The 25,928-nt window shown below is 36.4% G+C and overlaps 1 protein-coding gene and 1 pseudogene across 5 annotated transcripts in view; one reads left to right on the top strand and one right to left on the bottom strand.

Moving 5' to 3' along the window:
- KIF20B (kinesin family member 20B) overlaps positions 1 to 25,928 on the top strand; it is a 106,314-nt gene that overhangs the window by 8,317 nt on the left and 72,069 nt on the right. For 2 of the 4 annotated variants that reach the window (XM_053585358.1, XM_053585359.1), the window contains exons 3-18: positions 2,411 to 2,497; positions 2,580 to 2,696; positions 3,159 to 3,297; positions 4,129 to 4,313; positions 6,548 to 6,584; positions 7,047 to 7,274; positions 9,323 to 9,434; positions 10,628 to 10,699; positions 10,785 to 10,931; positions 11,619 to 11,781; positions 12,663 to 12,950; positions 18,436 to 18,575; positions 19,611 to 19,749; positions 20,628 to 20,856; positions 22,624 to 22,664; positions 24,374 to 24,493. In XM_053585358.1, the coding sequence (XP_053441333.1) occupies positions 2,411 to 2,497; positions 2,580 to 2,696; positions 3,159 to 3,297; positions 4,129 to 4,313; positions 6,548 to 6,584; positions 7,047 to 7,274; positions 9,323 to 9,434; positions 10,628 to 10,699; positions 10,785 to 10,931; positions 11,619 to 11,781; positions 12,663 to 12,950; positions 18,436 to 18,575; positions 19,611 to 19,749; positions 20,628 to 20,856; positions 22,624 to 22,664; positions 24,374 to 24,493 (2,244 nt within the window). The remainder of the gene's footprint in view (positions 1 to 2,410; positions 2,498 to 2,579; positions 2,697 to 3,158; positions 3,298 to 4,128; positions 4,314 to 6,547; positions 6,585 to 7,046; positions 7,275 to 9,322; positions 9,435 to 10,627; positions 10,700 to 10,784; positions 10,932 to 11,618; positions 11,782 to 12,662; positions 12,951 to 18,435; positions 18,576 to 19,610; positions 19,750 to 20,627; positions 20,857 to 22,623; positions 22,665 to 24,373; positions 24,494 to 25,928) is intronic. The other 2 variants (XM_053585360.1, XM_053585362.1) reach the window with 2 other exon arrangements.
- On the bottom strand, positions 671 to 1,932 carry LOC128582536 (60S ribosomal protein L17-like; annotated as a pseudogene). Its single transcript, XR_008379065.1, has 2 exons — positions 1,915 to 1,932; positions 671 to 1,209 (listed from the first exon to the last, which is right to left on the bottom strand). The product of XR_008379065.1 is annotated as a 60S ribosomal protein L17-like (transcript).

Below are 25,928 nucleotides of genomic sequence, written 5' to 3' on the forward strand. Positions count from 1 at the left end.
AAGTTTCTTGTTTGTTCTTTTAATGTGGTCATTGCCCTGATTGATTTTTTTTTTTTTTTTTGGATTTTTTTATTGGTGGGGATTCTTTGAGGGTTATACTGATCTCATTTGTTAGGTACTAAGTCCCTCTTATAATTGTGTCTTGCCTTCAAAAGGTGTGTCACACACCAAGACCTCCCCCACCCCCACATTGTTTTTTTTTTTTTTTTCCAGTTTTGGCTGGGGTTGGGCTTGAACACGCCACCCCCTGTATATGGGGCTGGTGCCCCACTCCATGAGCCACAGGCGCCACCCCCTCCCCCCTATTGATTTTTTTTTTTTTAATGCTAAACTGATCTTATATTCCTGGGAGAAGCCATTCTTGGTCAGGATGTGTTACTGTATTTTGTATGGTGGCTAGTGTTTTGTTTGGGTAATTTTGCATCAATCTTAATGTAGTATATGTTGTAATTTTTTTCTGAGGATATTCTTCTAGGTTGTGTATTATCAAGGTTATGTCAAACTTGAAATTAGTTGAGGTATTTATCTTCCTGAAGAGTTTATATATCATTTGTATGATTATTTCCTTATGTGTTTGGTAGAATTTACCAGTGAACTACTAGGACCTGTTTATTTTTGTTTGTTTGTTTTTAAGAAATGGATTTAATTTTTTTTAAACTGTTATTTTCATCTATTTTATGTTGCTCTGTTCCTGTGCCATAAGTTTTTGTTTCTTCAGTTTCTTCTGGGGTATCTTTTTCTTCTGTGCTGCTTCCTCTTCTGGTTTGGGAACAATCTGTTCCTTTTCAGTAAGGATCATCTCAATGTGGCAGGGGGAGCTCATGTATGGGTTAATGCGACCATGAGCTCTATAAGTTTGGCGACATATCTTGGGTGCTTTGTTCACCTGGATATGCTCAATGACCAGAGAATCTACATCTGAACCCTTAAGTTCAGTATTACTGTGTTCATTTTTAAGCATGTGCAGCAAAAATTCAGCACTCTTTTTGGGCCACCGACCGTATGTCCTGCCCCACAGTTCTGCCTGGGCACACCTATCAGCTCTGTAACATTGGAATGGTACACACTGTTTCTTTAAAGTGACATCCTTCAGATACTTGGTGGCTTTTCTGTGTGCATACCCTTGATGGCCTGGACAGTTTCACATGTGTTCTTAAAGTGAACATGAAGATTTGAGCCTCTTGACTTGGAATGATTTTGTGTGGTTTTCTGGGTCAAGTGAATAGCAAACCATTTTCACAGATCACCTCAGGCTGCTTAGGGGAAGAGGATTAATTTCTTCAATAGATACAGGGTTAGTCAGATTTTCTAGTTCTTGTTTCTGTTTTGGTAAGTTGTGATTTTCAAGTGATTGTTTCCTTTTTATCTTTTTTAAAAAAAATTGCTGTGTGCGGTGGCTCACATCTATAATCCTAGCACTTGGGAGGCCAAGGCGGGTGGATTGCTTGAGCTCACAAGTTCGAGAGCAGCCGAAGCAAGAGCAACACCCCCTCTCTAAAAATAGCCAGGTGTTGTGGTGGATCCCTGTAGTCCCAGCTACTTGGGAAGCTGAGGCAAAAGAATCACCTGAGCCCGAGAATTTGAGGTTTTTGTGAGCTAAGACGCCATGGCACTCTACCAGGGGTGACAAAGTAAGACTCTGTCTCAAAAACAAATTTTTTAAAAAGTACTTCTTTAAAATCACATTTAAAAATGAACTGATTTCTCCTTCAAAAAAGGTAGCAAAGGTAATATTACAGAATAAAATAATTCTGAATGTCTGATGGAATTGAGCTTCGGGTTAGTAGAATATTCTTGTTACTTGTGACTTATTCTAAAGCTCTATTTTCCAACAACTTAGAGTCTCTCTAATTGTATTAGATATAAAGGTTAGGCTTTTATGGAAAAAAGGCTTTATACTTAACATATAAATACTGATCTTTTGTGGTGCATTTTTAAAATTTAAACAAATTTGTTGAGTTTTTCTAGAAAGGTTAAAAACAGAATAGTGACTATTTGCTTAGAAATTGTTTGATCTCAGATTATTACATAATAATTAGCCCTGTTAAAGAAAGATAAATATCCAGGCATGGTGGCTCACACCTGTAATCCCAGCACTTGGGAGGTTGAGGCTGGTGGATCGCTTGAGCTCACGGTTCGAGACGAGCCTGAGCAAGAGCGAGACCCCACCTCTAAAAGTAGCCGGACATTGTAGCGAGCACCTGTAGTCCCAGCTGCTCGGTAGGCTGAGGCAAGAGAATTGCTTGCGCCAAGTAGTTTGAAGTTGCTATGAGCTGTGACGCCATGGGACTCTACCGAGGGCAACAAAGTGAGACTCTTGTCTCTAAAAAAATAAAAAATAAAGAAAGATAAATCTCTGAAAAGCCATATTTTGTGTATTTTAAAATACTGTTATTTTGTTCTTCTTAAGGGAAACAGTTTGGAATCTAAAGATTATCTCCAGGTTTGTCTTCGAATACGACCATTCACACAGTCAGAAAAAGAACATGAATCTGAGGTATGTGTTGACTTTAATTTAATGTGTTCATTAATGTGTTTCATTAAACAGATAAAATATTTATTGTGAGTATGTGTTCTAGGGCTGCGTGCATATTCTGGATTCACAAACTGTTCTGCTGAAAGATCCTCAAAGTATCATTGGTCGGTTAAGTGAGAAAAGCTCTGGGCAGATAGCACAGAAATTCACTTTTTCTAAGGTAAGAACCATAAAACTGTTTGTTTTTTTAAGAGGAAGAGACTTGGGCTAAATGGCTATATAATAGTGTGTAATGACTGTGCTTAGGTAATTTAGATCTTAGGTATTGGTATTTTTTCCTTAAGAGTAGGTTTCAGATTTCAGGTCTGGAAATGCATAAATAGAAGTGAAGAAATCACCACAGGGTTCTTAAAACTACATTTTTTTTTTGAGAAATGTGTTTTTTTAAAACTTAGATGAAAACTTGAATGATGGGGTTAAATTTCTATCATGAAAACTTGAAAATTTTCTGGTTAGTGAAACTATCAAGTATATTTGTGGAAGTAGGGATATGGTACCTATTTTAAAAATGAATCTTATGTAACCAGTCTTGGAAATTGTTTCAATGTGAGAGGTGGGTAGAACACATTGTGAATTAACTTGAATTTTTAAAAAGACTCATTTTAAAAAAATGTTAATGTAGGTTTTTGGCCCAGGAACAACACAGAAGGAATTCTTTCAGGGTTGCATTATACAGCCAATAAAAGACCTCATGAAGGGACAAAGTCGCCTGATTTTTACTTACGGGCTAACCAATTCAGGAAAAACATATACATTTCAAGGTAAATACTGTTTTATTTTGGTTGGAAAGGATAAAGAAGTAATAATATCTACTCACTATTTTTATAATATTTTCATGTAGTTAGGTTTCCATTACTTTGTATGTATTTGCTCCATTTTAAAAACTAATAGCATATTAGCTATATATTACTGATAGTTTTTAATTCAGATTTATTTAAATCATTTGTAAAGGGCAGCGCCTGTGGCTCAGTCGGTAAGGCGCCAGCCCCATATACCGAGGGTGGAGGGTTCAAACCTGGCCCCGACTGAACTGCAATCAAAAAAATAGCTCGGCGTTGTGGCAGGCGCCTGTAGTCCCAGCTGCTCGGGAGGCTGAGGCAAGAGAATCGCTTAAGCCCAGGAGTTGGAGGTTGCTGTGAGCCGTGTGACGCCACGGCACTCTACCGAGGGCCATAAAGGGAGACCCTGTCTCTACAAAAAAAAAAAAAAAAAATCACTTGTAAAAATACTTTACCTATTCATAGAGAATAAGATTGATGGTAAAAACTTAGAAAAAAGGATTGATATGATATAGAGAATTAAGCATTTTATATTTCATTTTAGTTTTGTGGGTGATTACATATCTTAATATTATGGCCTTACACACATGATTGTAAAACTTAAGATTTTACATCAGAATAGCAATTGATAAAATGTCCATGTCAGTAATACAGTGAAGACCAAAGTGATGGGAAACTGAGTAATCCTTCAACTTTTTTCACTTTTATTTTAGCTATTTATGCTTGCCTAGGTAGTATAGAAGGAGCTTTAGTACCCTAAGTTTCCTCTTACTTCCTAGTCTGAGAGAATATAACACAAAAATTCTTTTATAGGCACAGAAGAAAATATTGGTATTCTGCCTCGAACTTTGAATGTATTATTTAGTAGTCTTCAGGAAAGGCTATATACAAAGATGAACATTAAACCACATAGATCCAGAGAATACTTACGGTTATCACCAGACCAAGAGAAAGAAGAAGTTGCTAGCAAAAGTGCGTTGCTTCGTCAAATTAAAGAGGTATGGAAGTATTTTAGTATGTAAATATATATAAGTCGTGACCTTTTATAAACCCTTTAGATTGTTTCAAACTTCAAACTGTTGGGCTTAAGCAATTTTCTTGCTTCAGCCTCCCAAGTAGATAACACTCTGGGAGGCTGAGGCAGATAGATTGCTGGAGCTCAGGAGTTTGAGAACAGCCTGAGCAAGAACCAGACCCTCTCTCTAAAAAAATAGCTGGGTATTATGTTGGGCACTTGTAGTTCCAGCTACTTGGGAAACTGAGGCAAGAGGATCACTTGTGCCCAAGAGTTTGAGGTTGCTGTTAGCTGTGATGCCACAGCACTCCATTGAGGGCAACAAAGTGAGACTCTGTCTCAGAAAAAAAAATACGTTGTTATATGGGTTGCAAATTTTTCAACTTAATTGTTGCTTCTCCTCTGCCTCCATTGTATCTGTCAATTTATTCACAAATTTTATTATGGCACCTACTGTTGTCCAGGTAGTATTTTATTGGAGACTGACAATAAGTAAATATACAGTATTCAGTGAGGAGGTGTTAATTTTTATATAAGGTGGTACCATATAAACTTCTAAAATTTTTTATGAAATTATCTGTTGATCCTTCCTATGCCTTCTGAGTTTTGTATTTTAAGATATTTATTCAATTCAAAACTGTTAAATATGGCCAGATGTTGTGGCGGGCGTCTGTAGTCCCACGTACTCAGGAGGCTGAGGCAAGAGAATTGCCTGAGCCCAGGAGTTGGAGGTTGCTGTGAGCTTGTGACACCACAGCACTCTCCCAAGGGTGATAAAGTGAGACTCTGCCTCTACAAAAAAAAAAAAAAAGAAAGAAAGAAAGAAAAAAAACACTGTAAAATGGTCAGATGTGGTGGCTCACGCTTGTAATTCTAGCACTGTGGGAGGCTGAGGCAGATAGATTGTCTGAGCTCACGGGTTTGAGACCAGCCTGAGTCAGAGTGAGACCTTGTCTCTAAAAATAGCCAGGTGTTGTGGTGGGTGCCTGTAGTCCCAGCTACTTGGGAGGCTGAGGCAAGAGATGCACTTGAGCCCAGGAGTTTGAGGTTTTAATGTAATAAAATGTGCATCACTCAGTGGAGTTCAAAGTTCAGAGTCCAAAATTATGGTCTCTGAAAGGAAAGTGGTATTTTAACAAAAATTATGGAGATTTATAGATAATTGCATAAAAATTTATATGGTATATTAAAACCATTACTAATGAAAAAATTTACAAATGAGTTATCTAGTTAAAATATTTTTGCTATGAAATTATTAAAATGTTTAAAAAAGGGCGGTGCCTGTGGCTCAGTTGGTAGGGCACTGGCCCCATATACCGAGGGTGGCGGGTTCAAGCCCAGCCCCGGCCAAACTGCAAAAAAAAAAAATAGCCGGGCGTTGTGGCGGGCGCCTGTAGTCCCAGCTACTCGGGAGGCTGAGGCAAGAGAATCGCCTAAGCCCAAGAGCTGGAGGTTGCTGTGAGCTGTGTGAGGCCACGGCACTCTACCGAGGGCCATAGGGTGAGACTCTGTCTCTACAAAAAAAAAAAATGTTTAAAAAAAGAGACAAGTACATTTTATAATCATACATTGAAGCAATTTGGCAATACTATATTAAAAGTGAAAACTTAAAAATTTTTCATATCTTTTTTCCATCCAGTTACAAGTATATGTTTTAAGGCAGTAATTAGAATTTAGGAAAAAATACATAAAGATGTTTATCATATTTTTACTGGCGAAACTTTGTAAATAATTTAAATCTTTAATAATAAAAAATTAAGTTGTTTCATGTCTGTTCAGGTATGTGGCCATCAAGTGTTTATAAACAATTCTTATTTATAGGCAGAGAAGCTTATAATACAAATTTTATAGGCAGAAAAGCTTATAATACAAATACTATAATACAATAGGGGTGGGGAAAATAATAAAAAGGGATCATAATGAAATATTAACAGTAGTTACCTCAGGATGGTGGGGATTGACTATACATGATGAGAGTCTAAAAAAAAAATAAAATAAAAAAAAAGAGAGTCTTTTTAATACTTTTCTATATTTTTCCAACTTTCTCATCATGAGACTATATTATTTTAACTATGACGAAAACTGCAAAGGTCACTGACTTGAGTGGCTGAAAGGTTGTGAGTTTGTTGTTAACTTATTTGGATGGTTAATTAATACCTTAGTTACTTAACCTTAACTAAAATATTTTTTAACTTAAAAAAATCTTTCTTTTTTTAGGTTGCTATGCATAATGACAGTTATGATACTGTTAATGGTAAGGTTGTCTTTTTAATTTATCTTTAATATGTTGATCATTTGAAATACATTCACTTCCAATAATTTCTATAAATGACATAGTCAAAATTACATGAAATATGTCTGTATGAAATGCCAGTCATAAAGTTTTATTTGGATTAAATATGACAGATATCCCTTTTATTGCTTGGAATTTTCATATTGAATTCAAGAGATACTCTTGTTTTTCTTCATCCTTTACACTTAATTTTTTTTGGTACCTTAGCAGATATTCAGAAAGAAAAGAAAACAAGAAATGAAACTTTTGTTAATTCAAACATTATTTATATCTTGATTTGCAAAAAAATGTGTAATAGAGATGTGTCATAAGATTAAAATACTTGGTTTTTCAAGTCCAGAAGTCTTGATCTGTACTTTTGTGTCATTTTTAGTCTGTTGCACCATTTTGTGATTATTCTTTTTTTTTCTTCTTCTTTTGTAGGAAGTTTAACAAATTCTTTGACTATCCCAGATTTTGATGAATCCATGAAAGATTGTGAACAAGCTAGCTTGACTGTGGATCGTAATATAAAATTTTCTATTTGGGTTTCTTTCTTTGAAATTTATAATGAATGTATTTATGACTTATTTGTTCCCGTATCATCTAAGTTCCAAAAGAGGAAGATTCTGCGCCTTTCTCAAGATGTAAAGGGCTATTCTTTTATAAAAGGTATACTAATGAATATTACTGCTCAGAGTTCCCTTCCTAGGCTTTATGATAGCTATAGGAGAGTAAACAGGACGTTCAAATTTTTATGTTGATTATTAACATCAAGAGATTTTTATTTTTTATTTTTTTTTTTGAGACAGAGCCTTGAGGATCGCCCTAGGTAGAGTGCTGTGGCATCACAGCTCACAGCAACCTCCAATTCCTGGGCTTAAGAGATTCTCTTGCCTCAGCCTCTCAAGTAGCTGGGACTACAGGTGTCTGCCACAAATACCCATTTATTTTTTGGTTATAGTTATCGTTGTTTGGCAGGCCTGGGCTGGATTTGAACCCATCAGCTCTTGCCTATGTGGCTGGCACCTTAGCCGCTTGAGCTACAGGCCTCAAGCCAGAATAAGAGAATTTTGTACTTTAGCAGTATGTTTTGGTATGTTTATTAAACTTGAATGTGGAAGGGTCTAGTTCGGTGTTTTGTTTGGTTAAATATTCTTGATTGGATTCTTGGTTGGAAAAACCTATGTGTGTTGTCATTCACATTACTCTGTGACTTTAACTGTCTAAATTTTGTAAAATGTAAACTTATAAAATGTTACCATTTCTCCATAGTGGTTTTTCCAGCCTTTAAAAAACAATTAACAGGGCTCAGCGCCTGTGGCTCAAGCGGCTAAGACGCCAGCCACTTACACCTGAGCTGGCGGGTTCGAATCCAGCCTGGGCCCGCCAAACAACAGTGATGGCTGCAACCAAAAAATAGCTGGGTGTTGTGGCAGGCGCCTGTAGTCCCAGCTACTTGGGAGGCAGAGGCAGGAGACTTGCTTGAGCCCAGGAGTTGGAGATTGCTGTGAACTGTGATGCCTTGGTACTCTACCTAGGATCACAGCTTGAGGCTCTGTCTCAAAAAAAAAAAAAATACAATTACAGTAGGAAATACACATTAATTACTTAACTTAGCACCTATATATATATATTTGTATGAGTTGTGATATTTATAGCTCAAAAGTTTGGTTAATTATCTTTTTTTTTTTCTTTTTTTGAGACAAAGTCTCATTTTGTCACCCTCGGTAGAGTGCAGTGGTGTCACAGATCACAGCAACCTCAAACTCTGGGGCTTAAGCAATTCTCTTGCCTCAGCCTCTCATGTAGCTGGGACTACAGGTGCCCGCCACAACGCCTGGCTAATTTTTGTTGCAGCTGTTATTGTTCAGCAGGCTTGGGCCGGGGTCAAATCTGCCACCCTTGGTGTATGTGGCTTGGGCATAACCACTATGTATGGGCACCAAGTCAATTATCTCTTTTTTCTCTTTTTTTTTTTTTTTTTGAGACAAAGTCTCACTCTGTTGCCCTGGGTGGAGGGTCGTGCCAACGTAGTTTACAGCAATCTCAAACTATTGGGCTCACATGATCCTCTTGCCTCAGCCTCCTGAGTAGCTGGGACTATAGACACCCACCACGACACCCAGCTAGTTTCCCTATTTTTAGTAGGAATGGGGTCTTGCTCTTCCTCAGTCTGGTCTCCAACTCCTGAGTTTAAGGGATCTTCCTGCCTCAGCCTCCCAGAGTGCTAGGATTACAAGTATAAGCTACCATGCCTGGCCTTAATTAATTATAATTCAACTTCCTGTTTACTTTCTGTATACTTACACTACAAAGAATACATTGTGACATTAAAACTCCATTTCAGTATCAGATTATGATTCAATAAATTTGATTTCATGAATCACTAATGAATTGTGTGCAGTGTCTCATAGCTAAGTAATTTTGTCACTTTAGTCTGTACTGTATTTTGTGTTTGAGTTTTTGTTCTAAGAAATTGTGTTTTTTTTTAAATTTTCCTTTTGGCAGACTGTTCAATAGCATTTATTTTATGTATTAAATATTGGAACATTGTTATAATATCCTCTTTTGGAACATGAAATAGCTGAGTAGCTAGGGTGTGTTATTAGAAGAAAAATGTCATTATATGGTGCTAGAAAAGACCTTCAAAAAGATTACATTGTAGAACACATCCTATCTTTTAATAAATTGAAATGTGTCCTCTTTATTTTTTAAAGATCTGCAATGGATTCAAGTATCTGATTCCAAGGAAGCATATAAACTTTTAAAACTAGGAATAAAGCACCAGAGTGTTGCCTTCACAAAATTGAACAATGCTTCCAGTAGAAGGTAAGCGATAAACCTCTGGGATAAGCCTGAAGCACCCATGGTATTCTGTGCTAATTTAAATACAACCAAATTTAGATTAAAATGGGTCACCAGTAGTGTGATGTGTTAAAAATTTATAGGCATGAAAAGATTCTGTAAATTGAAAAGCTCTATATCATATTATCAATACTATTTCTCATTCTAACTAATTTGCAGGAAGTCTCTAGGGTCTTTTCATTCTTTGTTGATGTCTAAGCTCAGTATTTTCAGAGTTTTTCTATAATGATGGCTTTTTCTCTGTTTTTTTCCCACTTATCCCATGAATACTGTATGCATACTAAGTTAGGCTATAATCTCAAAGTGTTACGTTTTTTATGGAAGGAATTAGGGGATGAGAGACACAGGAATTAAGTTTGAGCAGTAAGTTATTTATTTACTTTCTTGAGACAAGGGCTTTACTCTGCCTACCAAGCTAGAGTTGCAGTGGCACTATCTTAGTTCTCTGGAGCCTCAAACTCCTGAGCTCAAGAAATTCTGCCTCAGCCTCCTGTGTTGCTGGAACTACACATGCACGCCACTATGTCTGGCTAATTCTTATTATTTTTTGTAAAGAAGGGTCTTGCTATGTTACCCAGGCTGCCCACCTAGTTCAACCTTCCAAAGTGCTGGAATTATAAGCATGTGCCACTGGGTCAGGCCTCAAGCAGTGAGATGCTTAAAATAGGCTGTATCTTACAAATTACTAAAAATAAATAAATAAATAAAACTTTGTCTTAAGGAAGAAAGAGCCCTGTTCTCATACTCAGTTTGACGTGGGGTGACATATGATCCAGGCCTATGGGTCAAATGTGTGCTTTGCTTTAGGAATATATTTGAAGAATATTAGCTGTACATAATACAACTTTAATTAATGATATGTTCCTCGTGAGAAAATTGTGACTATATAAACGATTTCATTAATAGAATTTGGAATGTTAAGAGCAGGTTTGAGGGATTTGGGGCTTTGTGAAAAATATATGATTTTAGATAGTTGGATATGTAGGTAACAGTGGAACACTGGGTTGAAATGTTTGGCAGCATCATTGGAAAATGCAGTGGTAGACTACAGCTAATATTAGGGTATGAAATAGAGGTCGATTTAGATACTTGTCATTCTTTTATTTAGAATGTGGAGATTAAAAATGTCACGATAACGTTTGATTTTTGTATTTTAGTCACAGCATATTCACTATTAGAATATTACAGATCGAAGATTCTGAAATGTCTCGTGTAATTCGAGTCAGTGAGTAAGTTGAGTATTTAAATTGTCATTATTTTCAATTATTTTGAAGAACTTTTAGGGTAATTTATGTATTTTTTTTGTTAATTCAGATTGTCTTTATGTGATCTTGCTGGTTCAGAACGAAGCATGAAGACACAGAATGAAGGTGAAAGGTTAAGAGAGACAGGGAACATCAATACTTCTTTACTGACTCTGGGAAAGTGTATTAATGTTTTGAAGAACAGTGAAAAGTCAAAGTAAGTGTTACTAAAGGTGTTATGAGCATATTAAATAATAGAATATTTAAAGTTTCAACTTTGCTGTTTTTAAAATGTTGTTTTTATTTAACTGCTTCTTACATAATGACTATGTATGGATTCTGATTAAAGTATACTTAGACATCTTGGATTAAAAAATGATAGAAATAAAATCAGTTGATACTTGAATTAAATAAATTTAGTGTTTTCCATAGCAAATGTATACCAACAGACTATAGATGTTAAGCTTCTCAAGATGTTGTTTTAGCATGTAAAATCATTTTATTCTTACTAAAAGCATTCTGTGTGTTCTTCTAGATGTGAGAGATTTTTGTATTAATTAGGCTTTTAAGCTGAATAAATGATAGATTAGCCTTTACCATTTCTAGTTAAGGTGTCTTATGGTCTCTAGTGTATGGTTGCTTTATGTTAGGGAACACAACCTAGTAAAATGTGATTTTCTTCACATTTCACCTAGTGGGTTATTATTGTTAGCATTTTATTAGTAAGTAACAATATTTAAAAGATATTTACAAGTGGAAGGATTATTACAAGTGGAATTAATCACTAACCTAAATTTTAAGTCCTTGCTAGCTGGATTAGTTTCTTCTTTGTAAAATTTATCAGCATCATGACTTCATATGATTTGGTTTTAATTTAAAATTTTTTGAAAAATTTTTTCCATAGGTTTCAACAGCATGTGCCTTTCCGGGAAAGTAAACTGACTCACTATTTTCAAAGTTTTTTTAATGGTAAAGGAAAAATATGTATGATTGTCAACATCAGTCAATGTTGTTTGGCCCATGATGAAACACTCAATGTGTTGAAGTTCTCTGCCATTGCACAAAAAGTAAATATATATTTACTAAGCCTCTTCTTCTTATTAGAACACTAACAGTTTTTCTTAAAAAAATATATTTTACATTTATTACTAGAAGCCTGGGAAATAACTGAAAATTTAAAATGTAAGTATTTGACCACGTTAGAAGACATGGGAAGAGATTAAAACTTGCCCCTGCTCTGCTAGGATTAAAATGACCTTGAGTGATATGTGATAATAACATCAGTTATACATTTTTTGATTCTTTTAATTAAAAAAAATTTTTTTAAGAGATAAGGCCTTGTTCTGTTGCCCAGATTTGCAGTGCAGTGAACTCCTGCAGCTAGGAGTTCAAGGCTGCTGTGTCACTGCAGCCTTGTAATTAATCCTGGACTAAAGGGATCCGTTTGCCTCCTGAGTTACTGGTGCTACAGGTCTGTATCACTATGCCTTGCTAATTTAAAGAAGGATTTTTAGAGATAGGGTGTCTTGCTATATTGCCCAGGCTCGTCTCTATTTTCTGGCTTCGGGTGATTCTCCTACCTTAGATTGACAAGGAGCTGGGATTATAGGCAAGAGCCACTATTCTCAGCATCAGTTACAAATTATTGACTATTTTTGGAATGAACTGTCATCCACTTGGTTCAGTTATGGCTTCTGAGTAATTGGAAAGCCCCCTGCTAGCAATCTTACTAAGAGCTTAACCGAGGAAGATAGATTTACCGATAGTATATCTGTATAAGTAGCTTTTAAAAAATCAGAATGTCAGTCTAAAGATGCTAATTCCTTTTTGTATGTTTGTTTGCATAGTTTTAACACCCTATGTCATTTGACCTTAGTTTATAAAATTATTTTCTAGTGGAAAGTTCTTGCATTTACTATTTTAAAAGTCTCCTTGGATATTTGAACAGGTTTGTGTTTCAGATGATTTAAATTCATCTCAAGAGAAATCATTTGGACCTGTGAAATCTTCTCAACATATATTACTAGACAGTCATTCGGACAATAAAATATTAAATGTAAAAAGAGCCACCATTTCATGGGAAAATAGTCTAGAAGATTTGGTAGAAGATGAAGATTTGATGGAAGAGTCAGAAGACACTGAAGAAAACCAAAATGTGGAAACTGAACTTATTGATGCAGAGCTAGATAAAACATTAGAGGAAGATAAGCCTTTCAATTCCCACCAGGAGAACAGAGTATGTATCAAGAACTCATATTTCTATGCTTCGTTTATTATTCTGAAATTAGGATTAAAAATACTTTAGCCTCCCACTTTTCAATTATTTTCAACAATACCCTGAAGTTTTTGTGCCTTATTTTTTGTTTGTTTTTTGAGACAGAGTCTCACTGTCTTCCTGAGTAAAGTGCCGTGGCATCATAGCTTACAGCAACCTCAAACTTTTGGGCTCAAAAGATCCTCTTACGTCAGCCTCCCAGTAGCTACAGGGTCCCGCCACAATGCCCAGCTAATTTTTCTATTTTTAGTAGAGACTGGAGTTTTGCTCTTGCTTCGGTTGGTCTTGAACTCCTGAGCTCAGGCTTTCTACTTCCCTTGGCCTTCCTGAGTGATAGTAATACAGGTGTGAGCCACTGTGCCTGGTCTAAGTTTTTGTGTCTTAACTTATATAGAGTCTTACTTGTTACCCTTAGTAGAGTGCTCTGGTGTCATAGCTCACAGCAACCTCAAACTCTTGGGATCAAGACATTTTCCTTGTTTCAGCCTCCCGAGTGGCTGGAACTACAGGCCCCCTCCACAACGCCCAACTATTTTTAGAGATGGGGTCTTGCTCTTGCTCAGGCTAGTCTCAAACGTGTGAGCTCAGCAATCCACCCACCTCAGCCTCCAAAATGCTAGGATTATAGGCCTGACCTTAACTTACATTTTGAAAAATTCTAAACCTATAGAAAGATTAGTATGATGAACACTCACTTTACCTGGATTTACCTGTTCTTATTTTATTAGTATATAACTCTATTTTTCTTTGCCTATAGTATTTGAAAACAAGATGCAGACATAAGGATACCTTAACACTAAATATTTCAGCATATGTTTTCTAAAAACATGGATATTTTCCTCATGATCATGAAACCATTTTTATACCCTCAAAATTTAACATTGCTACAATAATATAATTTATATACCATCTTTACTGAGATTTCTACAATGATTCCAATTAGAGAATAGCCAGTTTGTTTTCATCTACCCCCAAAGTTAACACATTGCTTTTGACTATTAATGTTTCTTATAGCATTGATATTTTTGAAAAGTGAAGGCTAGTTTTCTTATAGAATACCCCAAATCTAGATTTGACTAATTATTTTCCATGATTTAGGTTTAATACTTTATCCAAGCATATTATATAAGTGAAATTATGAGCTTTCCATTGTGTCATACCAAGAGACACATGATGTCGATTTTTTTTTTTTTTTTTTTTTTTATTGTTGGGGATTCACTGAGGGTACAATAAGCCAGTTACACTGATTGCAATTGTTAGGCAAAGTCCCTCCCGCAATCATGTCTTGCCCCCATAAAATGTGACACACACTAAGGCCCCACCCTCCTCCCTCCATCCCTCTTTCTGCTTCCCCCGATTTTTTTATTCTTAGAGATGCTAAGTTTTACTCACTTGGTTAAGGTACAGTATTTCAGATTGTTTCTTTATTGTAAAGCATATCATCTGTGGGATGATATATAGTACTTTGAGACCATGTAACTATCCTGTTCTAGTATTCTTCCACTAAATGATTTTTTGAGACAGTGTCTGAAGCTAGTGCCCTAGATAGAGTGTAAACCCACAAGCTCTGGTGTATGTGGCTGGCGCCTTAGCCGCTTGAGTTATAGGCGCCAAGCCTTTTTCTGGTCTTTTCAAAATTCAATTTTTATATATAGTATTGGTTAAATTTGAAATGTTAGTAGAATTTCTGAAATTACTAGAAGAAATTTAATGTAGGTTGTGAGACCTGGAGAATCACAAGAATGGTATGTGAGTTGTATACGTGCAGGAGATCAGAAAATAGGCCTCCAAGAGAGAATGTCTATGTGAGGTGTGACAATACCAGGCCTAATGGTTATGGTAAAGATTCTCTATATTCCAAAGGTCTCTTGACACTAGGGGCAAAGGTCCAGCTTAAGGTCTGAGATTTTGCCTAAACAAATTGGAGACATTCTGTCTGATACTTTCCATGTTCTCCCTTTTTAATGCTGATATAAATAACTGTTAACTACTAAAAAAGGTAATTTTGTAATTTTGTAATTTGTAATAATAAATACTGACCTAAGGTTAGTTCCTCCCAGAGTTTCCAAGTCCTCCAAATGGACTTGGTACTTTATGTGAAGCCTCTTCATTCCTTGTGCCCAAACCCCTTCATCTGGTGACCACAAACCCCTTCAATTTAATGGTATAGATTTCAAGGTATATATGCATATCTTATAACATTGTTTATGTATTTTAAAGTGAAAAATTTTGTCAAATATTTGATGTTTAAAAATAAATGACTTGGGGCTGGGTGTCATGGCTTATGCCTGTAATCCTAGCACTCTGGGAGGCCCAGGTAGGTGGATTGCCTGAGCTCACAGATTCAAGAGCAGGCTGAGCAAGTGAGACCCCTGTCTCTACTAAAAAGAGAAAAACTGAGGTAAGAGGATCACTTGGGCCCAAGAGTTGGAGGTTGCTATGAGCCATGATGCTACGGCATTCAACCTAAGGTGATAGCTTGAGACTGACTCAAAAAAAAAAAGACTTGGTGTTGTATGGTTTATTTGCATTTCAGTAGAGAATTGGAACTATTAACAATTATTATAAAGTTTTAACTTGTTTCAGCATTAATTCAAAAGTCCAAAGTCCATAGTCTCATCTAAATCAGATATGGGTTAGAATCAAGGCAGGTTCATCCAGAGGCAAATTTCCCCCCTCCAGCTGAAACTCGTGAAATCAAAAAGGTTATCTACTACCAAAATATCTGTACAAATGTAAAAAAAATACAATGAGGGGATAGGCACAGAACAGATGTTCTCATTCCAAAGGGGAGAAATAGGTTCAGTGCTTGTAGCTCAGTGGTTAGGGCACTGGTCACATGCATCGGTTTGAACCCGGCCCAGGCCTCCCAAACAACAATGACAATATCAAAACAATAGCTGGGTGTTGTAGTAGGCGCCTGTAGTCCCAGCTGTTTGGGAGGCTGAGGCAAGATAATCGCTTAAGCCCTAGCAGGGGTCCTCAAACTACGGCCTGCGGGCCACATGAGGCAGTATGATTGTATTTGTTCCCGTTTTATTTTTTTACTTCAAAATAAGATATGTGCAGTGTGCATAGGAATTTGTTCATAGTTTTTTTTTTTTTTATAACTATAGTCCGGCTCTCTCACAGTCCGAGGGACAGTGAACTGGCCCCCTGTTTAAAAAGTTTGAGGACCCCTGGTAGAGTTTGAGGTTGCTGTGAGCTGTGACGCCAGCACACAGCAACATAGTGAGACTGTTTCACACACACAAAAAATCCCCAAGTAATTATTGAAAACTGTTAAACCAGTTTCCCAAGGTATTCCTACATTCATACAGCTTTCCCTTAACTCTCTCACATTTCTACTTCCATGGTTACTATTTCTTTAAACAAACTTTGTAATTGTTTAAGATTATTAATGTTACTATGTTCCTGGTAGAATGAAAAAGAGAATTTAAATATAAAGATTACTCTACCTTTCATGTTAACAGATTTTTAGTATACATTGATTACTGTTTTGAATTTGATATTCTTTTAAAAAATTGGAAAAAGTATATATTATTAATATAGTTCATCATTTTTACTTTTTATTTATTTATTTTCTTTCTTTTTTGGAGGGAGGTGGGTGGGAGATAATGTCTTGCTCTGTTGCCCTGGGTAGAGTGCAGTGTTGTGATCACAGTTCACTACAGCCTCTAACTCCTAAGCTGAAGTGATTCTCCTGCCTCAGCCTCCCAAGTAGATGAGACTCTGGGAATGTGTTACCACACCTGGCAAATTTTTCTTTTTTTTTGAGATGGAGTCTTACTATGTCTCCCTCAGTAGAGTGCTGTGATGTCACAGCTCACAACAACCTCAAACTCTTGGGCTTAAGCGATTCTCTTGCCTCAGCATCCCAAGTAGCTGGGACTACAGGCTCCTACTACAGCGTCCTGCTATTTTTTGTTGCAGTTGTCATTGTTGTTTAGGAGGCCCCGGCTGGGCTCGAACCTGCCAGCCTGGGTGTATGTGGCTGGTGCCCTACTCACTAGCTGTGGGCACTGAGACTTTCTTTTCTTTTTTTAAAGATGAATTCTCCTTTCTGAGACTGTTCTTGAACTCCTGACTTCAGTCAGTCTTCCTGCCTTAGCCTCTGAAAGTACTGGGATTATGGGCATTAGCCATTGCACCTGGCTTTATTTATTTTTTGTTATACATAGGAAAAGAAGGGATAGGTTATCATTATAGATTACAGTAGTTTACTATATAAATCCCTTAAGTTTGGCTATTGAATTAGGTTCACATTTTCTTTATTGAAATACAACCTCTGCCACAAAACCACAACATATAAAAAACATCATGCTGCCAAAATACTGGGATCATGCTATGTAATTATTTTCTCAGTATAAATTCTTTCCAGCAGGATTTCTAAGTCAGGGTATCTATTGAACTATTATCAAATATAAAGTTGAGAAATTGGAAGATCTGTAACTTTTGGAGACTTTATTGTAATTTTTTTTTTTTTTTTTGAGATAGAGTCTCACTTTGTCACTCTGGATAGAGTGCTGTGGTGTCACAGCTCACAGCAATCTCAAACTCTTGGGCTTAAGTGATTATCTTACCTCAGCCTCCTAAGTAGCTGGGACTACAGGTGCCCACCACAAGTCCCGGCTATATTTTTGTTGCAGTTGTCGTTGTTTTAGCTGGCTTGGGCTGGGTTTGAACCTGCCAGCCTCCATGTATGTGGCTGGCGCCCTACCCACTGAGATATGGGTGCCGCCCCATGATTATGTTATTTTCAATACATAAGAATATAGAGTTGTTGCTCACATCTTGATAATAATAAAAGCCTAAAAAAATTATGCAACATCTCTCCTTGTATTTGGAAACTGTTTGGGGGTTCATAGCAACTTCTCTGCTGCTATACTTGGGCTTCAGGGCTTTAGACTTTGACAGGCCACTTTTATTTCCAGGTTTTTTTTTTTCTAAACTCATTTCTTTTTGTTTTTTTGTTTTTGGCCTGGGCTTCCACCACCTCTGGCATATGGGACCGGCGCCCTACTCCTTGAGCCACAGGCGCCGCCCGACAGGCCACTTTTAAACTCAACTGTTAGCATTTACCATAAATCTGGTCATTATATTCCTCATAAGAAATGTGGATGATACCAAGCTCATAGAAAGTTGTATGAATTAAATGAAATCAAATATGGAACTCCCCAAAGTAGTTCTTGGTAGATTACATTTTTTCTTAGTATAGCTAGATAGTGAGATGTTTATCATAATTCCATTTTTTAAAATGTGGAGAACTCTACCTGATTTTTCAGATTAGTGCACCTCTGCAAATGTTTCATCTTCAGTGAGAATATTATATTGAAAAGGATGTATAATAATTGCCTAAAAGTTTTTTTTTTTTTAATGGTTGGACAGTAGTTATCTTGGGATGCATTTATTCTTTTATAAGAATTTTAATATTTATATATTATAGAAACTGTTGGATTTAATAGAAGACTTGAAAAAAAAACTGATAAATGAAAAAAAGGAAAAGTTAACATTGGAACTTAAAATTCGAGAAGAAGTTACACAGGAGTTTACTCAATATTGGGCTCAACGGGAAGCTGACTTTAAGTAAGTTATTTATTTCATGGTCTGATAAAACTTGAGAATTTTATTTATTTACTTTTTTTTTAAATTTATTAATAGTTTATCACTCATATTCATAGCTCAGGAACACGGGTCAGTGACAAATGTCTATGTAAATCAGCCCAAATTCTTTATATTCCAAAATTACTTTACGCTCTGAAAGACACCAGCCTTCCTCATCTCCTCAAAATATTTCATAGAATCATAATTTCTGTGGAAATCTGCATATGCCTTCTTTCTTGGTTCAGCCACAGCATACTTATAGAAAGCTGCAACCGGGCGGTGCCTGTGGCTCAAAGGGGTAGGACACTGGTCCCATATGCCAGAGGTGGCGGGTTCAAGCCCAGCCCTGGCCAAAAACTGCAAAAAAAAAAAAACTGCAACCCCCAGGGATACAACAAATGCTCCAACAATGTGAATCCGCAGGTCCCTGGCCAAGAGGCCACGCATCCGAGGTTTGGCCAAAGCACTGGAAGCCATGGTAGTCACTGTCCTTGATGGGTATGCCAACCTGAACACCCTTTTTTTTTTTTCTTGAGACAGACCCTCACTCTGTAGTTCTGGTAGAGTGCTATGGTGTCCATAGCTCACAGCAACTTCATACTCTTGGGCTCAAGTGATCCTCAGGCCTTAGCTTCCTTACTAGCTGGGACTATAGTCATTTGCCATAATGCCTGGCTAATTTTTTTATTTTTAGTAGAGACAGGGTCTCACTCTTGCTTAGTCAGGTCTCAAACTCCTGAGCTCAAGGGGTCTCTGGTCTCAACCTCCCAGAGTGCTAGTATTATATGCCTGAGCCACCATGTCCAGCCTATTTACTTGTGGTAAATAGATTGTGGTAAATTTGCGGCTTATGAATTTTTACATCTTTGTGCAAGCTTGAAAATAGCTATTATTAATCCCCATGCATGCTCATTTGAATTTGCTTTTAAGCTATAATATACTTAATCTTAGAAGTTTAAGATAAAACACAAAACAGCACCTTTTTATTTTTTAATTGAATAAATTTGTGTTATGAAGGGAAACGCTTCTTCAGGAACGAGAGATATTGGAAGAAAATGCTGAATGTCGTTTGGCTATCTTCAAGGATTTGGTTGGTAAATGTGACACTCAAGAACAACCAACAAATGAAATTTGTGCGGCTAAAGTTGAAACTGAAGTATGTTAATTGAATTATTTAAAAAATCCAGTGAGGTTTTGGTACTAGGATTTGGTTCATGACGTCAATGATGAGAAGCACCAATTTAATTTAGAATTGAAACAATACTTACTGGTTAACTTTATCATAATCAGACAAGTTTTGTTAGGAATATATATAAGCACAAATTTAAATATAGCTATTGAGCTTTGAGAAATGTATTTCTAATTTTGGTGTTGGTGAATCATTGTATTGATTACATGCAGATTCCTTTTTGTCTGATCATGGGATACCCCTCTTAGATTTATCTTTTTTTTTTTTTTTTTTTTGCAGTTTTTGGCCGGGGCTGGGTTTGAACCCGCCACCTCTGGCTTATGGGGCCAGCGCCCTACTCCTTTGAGCCACAGGCGCTACCCAGATTTATCTTAAACTTAAAAATTTTTAGATACAAAATTGGGGTAGGATTTCTTTTGTTTTTGAAATAACCCAATTTAGGGGCCTTTGGTACTGATGTCCATTCTTTTGCTGTCAAACCACCCTTATGTATCCTACACATGATTTGAAACTTGGGCTTTGTTGTGAAAATGGAGATTGGTTTCCTGGGCTATCATACTACAGCCTTTTATGAGTTATTATGGAATTGAAACTATACTTAACTAGGTGATGATAATTATTCCTTAATTTATCACAGTTTATGACATTGTTTTTATGGGAAAATATTCCTCGTGGCCCATATAACATAAAATAAACAATAGTATACAATTTTTCCACAATTGGGACCGTTTCTGTATGGTTTATGTTAAAGAGTTTTAAGTTGTGAATTTTTTGCTGTTTTTAAACTGTTTAAATTAGTACCACATGTAAGAGTGAAATCCACTGTTAATGTTTGCTATTTTTAGGAAGCACATAATTTTGTAGGATTTGAAGATATTATTGATTCCCTTCAAGATAATGTCGCTGACATTAAGAAACAGGCTGAAATTGCTCATTTATATATTGCATCTCTTGCTGACCCCCAGGAAGCTATTGCTTGTTTAGAACTAAAGTTTAATCAAGTTAAGGCTGAATTAGCTAAAACCAAAGAAGAATTAATCAAAACCAAAGAAGAGCTAAAAAAGAGAGAAAATGGTAAGTGGATATATCTTGCCCCTATTTAGGTAGTATGAACACATTGAAAGTATAGTTGGTAAGTATAAGAGATTTATGCAGCTTATTTAGTGTCATGACCAGAAAATTCTTTAATCAAGGTAACATAGTATACCATTTGTATGACTTTATGACTTTACAGTAATTTTCTAGTTTATCACTAAAAATATTTTTTTGTCTTCATTTACTTTTATACCAATGTTACTTGACAATGGACTTTTGTTTGTTTTTTTTTCAAGACAGAGTCTTACTCTGTTACCCAGGCTAGAGTGCCATGATGACAGCCTAGCTAACAGCAATCTCAATCTCCTGGATTCCAGCAATCCTTCTGTCTCAGGTTCCTGAGTAGCTAGGAGCACAGGAGTTTGCCACAATGCCAACCTAATTTTTCTGGTTTTTTTTTGGTAGTTGTTGTTTGTTTTGTTTTTTTGAGACAGTCTTACTATGTCACCCTCGGTAGAGTGCTGTGGCATCACAGCTCACAACAACCTCAAATGCTTGGGCTTAAGTGATACTCTTGCCTCAGCCTCCCAAGTACCTGGGACTACAGGTGCTGCCACAATGCCCAGCTATTTTTTGTTGCAGTTGTTGTTTTAGCTGGCTTGGGGCGGATTCAAACCCACCAGCCTTGGTGTATGTGGCTGGCACCATAACCACTGTGCTGTGGGCACCGAGCCTAATTTTTCTATTTTTAATGGAGATGGGGTCTTACTCTTACTCAGGATGGTCTTGAAATCCTGAGCTCAAAAGTTCCTCCCACCTTAGCCCCCCAGAATGCTATGATTGTAGACATGAGCTTACCGTGCCTGGCTGGAAAAATGGACTTTAAAGAAACAAAAAAACACAAACAATTAATCAAATCATGTATTAGCTTTATAAGTAAACTAAGAAATCTCATAGGAAATTATAAAGCTGTAAACTTTGCTCTGTATTCTTTGTGAATTGGCGTAGGAGATTCTGTTCTGGACTTTCTTGTTTGGGATAGAGTCACTGCTTTGGAATGGTTTAAATTGGTTAGGTTGTTACTCCATTCTAACTCTGAAAGCATTTTTTATATACATATTTTGGATGTATATATGTGTGAGAGACTGTGTGTGTACCTATGATTTGTGACATCTGGGTTTTAAGTGTTAAATGAAATATTCTTTTTTTTTTTTTTGTAGAGATAGAGTCTCACTTTACTGCCCTTGGTAGAGTGCCGTGGTGTCACACGGCTCACAGCAACCTCCAGCTCTTGGGCTTACGTGATTCTCTTGCCTCAGCCTTCCCAGCAGCTGGGACTACAGGCGCCCGCCACAACGCCCGGCTATTTTTTGTTGCAGTTTGGCTGGGGCTGCAACAAAACCCGCCACCCTCGGTATATGGGGCCGACGCTCTACTCACTGAGCCACAGGTGCCGCCCTCTTTATTTATTTATTTATTTTTATATATGAAACAGGATAGGTAGAAAATAGCAGGTAAGTGGTGCCTTTGCATTATGAAGTGGATCAGGAAGGCTCCTTTTCTCCTTTGATGTTATGCCAGAAGTTCATTTTTTGCATGTCATTTATTTTTCCCTGATTTTTAAAAGTTTTTTTTTTCTGAAACATTATCCTCTTATGGTTGGATTAGCTGTTGAGTGCTGTGTGCTTTTTCTTGAATGTAACAGTAGTTAAATTGTCTACTACATCATCTTATGTTTCCTATTTATTTAGTGGTACATTTTTGAGATGCTTATATATTTATATTCAATATTCTTTATTTTTTTAGAAGCAGATTCATTGGTTCAAGAGCTTAAAACAGCTAATAAGGTAATATTTCAAACTTTATCTTGTCTTGTTAAGGAACTTAACTCATAAGTAAATGAAAGGTCATGAATTATGACTTGGTTCCATTGTATTGTTTTTCTCTGGCTTGTATCTTTTTTTTTTTTCTTTTTTTTGAGACAGAGCTTCAAGCTGTCGCCCTAGATAGAGTGCTGTGGCATCACAGCTCATAGCAACCTCCAAATCCTGAGCTCAAGCGATTCTCCTGCCTCGGCCTCCCAAGTAGCTGAGACTGCAGGCACCTGCCACAAGGCCTGGCTATTGTTTTTTTTTTGTTTGTTTTGTTTGCAGCCGGCATTGTTGTTTGGCGGGCCCAGGCTGGATTCGAACCTGTTAGCTCAGGTGTATGTGGCTGGTGCCTTAGTGGCTTGAAGCATAGGTGCTGAGTCTTCTTATTTTAACTTTTATGCATATCCTTTTAAAGAGCTAAATATTTTATGAGATGATCAGATATAAATAATTCAATTTCTTGGTATCTAATATCTAGTATTTAAAGAACTAGCCAAAGTAATGTACTTAGAAGACATTACAACTACTGTTTAGACAATTCCTATCTTTTTTTTTTTTTTTTGTAGAGACAGTCTCATTTTATTGCCCTCGGTAGAGTGCCATGGTATCACACAGTTTACAGCAACCTTCAGTTCCTGGGCTTAGGCGAATTTCTTGGCTCAGCCTCCCAAGGAGCTGGGACTACAGGTGCCTGCCACAATGCCCGGCTATTTTTTTGTTGCAGTTTGGCCGGGGCTGGGTTTGAACCCGCCACCCTTAATATATGGGGCCAGTGCCCTACTCACTGAGGCACAGGCACTGCCCTAAACAATTCCTATCTTTTAAAAATTTTTTCTACTTATGAAAATAGTAGACATTAGTTGTATAAATTTAGTTATATTAAACCAGGTCAAATAGAAATAATCTTTCTCCTAAGTTAAAAAAAGAAAACAAACAAAATCAACCAGTTGGTTGGAAGCTCTTTTAGAATTTTAATTTTTATATTTATTTTTATAGAACACTTAACTACCAGGCACTCTCTGAAGTAATTATTATTAACTCATTTAAATTTCAGAACAACTTTATGATATAGATAACATTGTTATTATTTTATTTCTTTATTATGTTTTTGAGACTGACTCTCACTTTGTTGCTCTTGATAGAGTGCCCCGGCATCATAGCTTCCAGCAACCTCAAACTCTTGGGCTCAAGTGACCCTTCTGCCTCAGCTTCACAAGTGGTGAGGACTATAGGTGGCTGCCATGATGCCCATCTATTTTTAGAGATGGAGTCTCACTCTTGCTCAGGGTAGTCTCAAACTCCTGAGTTCAGGCAATCCACCCACTTCAGCCTCCCAAAGTGCTAGGATTTAAGGCATGAGCCAACACTCCTGGCCTACCATTATTTTTTATTTTTAGAGAGAGGATAAATAACTTGCCTGAGGTGGCGCATAACTAGAAGGTAGAGAAGCTAGGGTTCAGTTGTAGGAGGTCTGGCTCCAAATTTTACCTTACATACTATACTTCTTTTCTTTATATATATAAACGTTATTTTTTAGCAAAAATAAGATGACTTTGTGCATAGTGTGTTACCATTGATTATTTTTATTTAACTTTATAATTTGAAGGAATTTCAAAACTATTATGTTTGGATTCTAGTTACCCCAAAATATATTTACTAAACAATGCTATTTTTCTTTTTCAAAGAAAATAATTATGCAGAATCAAAGAATCCAAGAATTGATTGATATAATTAATGAAAAAGAGGATACTATCAACAAATTTCAGAACCTAAAATTTCATATGGAAAATGTCTTTAAAGATAATGTAAGAATTTAACTTTGCATTATAAATTAGATTAAAAATCCGGTGTTTTGTTTTAAAATAGTTTGAAATGGCTTATGCAAGTAAGACTAATTTGCTCAGAATGTTGAATTGCTTACCTTGACATTGAATTAATTATTGTGCAAATTTGAGTTTTTTAGAGCTTAGAAGAAGGCATTTGACTTGTTTGAACATAATATCTCATGAACTATGCTGACTGTGTTCTACACAGAAAAGAATATGTAGCCTTTGGAAGTTTAAGCTTCAGCTAATTAGAAGGGGAACGGAACTTAGATATATTTAGACAACCAGATTATTAGGGAACTGTATATATGAAATTCAGGAGAATTAAGTTTTTTCCTTAGAAGCTTGTTTTTATTATATGCATTGTTGCTGTTGTTCATATGTTTAATAAAAAGGACATTTCTGTTTAAAAAATTACATTATGCGTTGTGACATGTAAACACTTTAAAAGTTTTGGCTCATACAAATTTAGGAAATTTCATATTCAGTACAGGCTAGAATGATCAGCTTGTCTTTTAATCCCTTTTAAAAAGGGTTTTTGGTTTTCTGTTTTTTATTATAATCTCCTTCAAATTATTTTTTGATATAGAAATGGTAAAATACATGTAATAACATAGTAGACTAAGTAGGCTAATAACCAAACATATTTGCTTTGTTGAAAGGTGCTTTGTTTTCTTTCTTACAACACAGACAAGAGTGGTATTTTATAAAGTGACTATTGAGCTTCCTTTGTATCTTGACATTCAAACTGTAATCCCACCAGTGTTCCCTGAATCATCTTAACTTTAGTTGGCTTTTGATGCCACAGGAATAAATGAGGAACATTCTAGAAGAGTAGCTCACCCTCCATTTCCTATAGCAGGCCTTTGTTTTGTATTTATTAGATTCACTCTATCTGACTTTCTGAACTGGGAAAAATATCCTTTTTAATAAGGTGGGAAGAGCAAGGATGAGAAACAGAAAATGATTTATTCAGTCAAGAAACACTTACTGAGCTGTGTGCCAGGTACTGTGCTAGATTATAGGAATATACAGATTAATAAAAACTAGTCTCATGATGCCTCAAGAGAAAAATAAATGTTGCTATGATGCTATGTGCAGTGATAGTCAATGAGTAAAGGAAGCTGAAAATAGTTGAGTGTTTAGGAAATGCTTTCTGGAGGTGAAAATATCTGAGTTGAGACTTAAACAGTGAGTGAAATTTAGCCAGTTTAAATTAGAGGGAGGGTACAGTTCAGAGTCTTGAGGTATAAGAAGACACATTGTCCTTCCATATTTGGGGATCAGAGTGCACAAAGCCATGGAGATGAGAAATCTTTCAGTCACTGTAGTCAAGTACAAGCATTGTGTTGTTCAGGAAGTGTGAAGCAAGCAGACGTTAGAAATAAGGCTGATAATGGTAGAATAAGATAAG

Source organism: Nycticebus coucang, chromosome 3 (genome assembly GCF_027406575.1).
Source record: "Nycticebus coucang isolate mNycCou1 chromosome 3, mNycCou1.pri, whole genome shotgun sequence".
In the NCBI taxonomy this organism is placed as follows: Eukaryota; Metazoa; Chordata; class Mammalia; order Primates; family Lorisidae; genus Nycticebus; species Nycticebus coucang.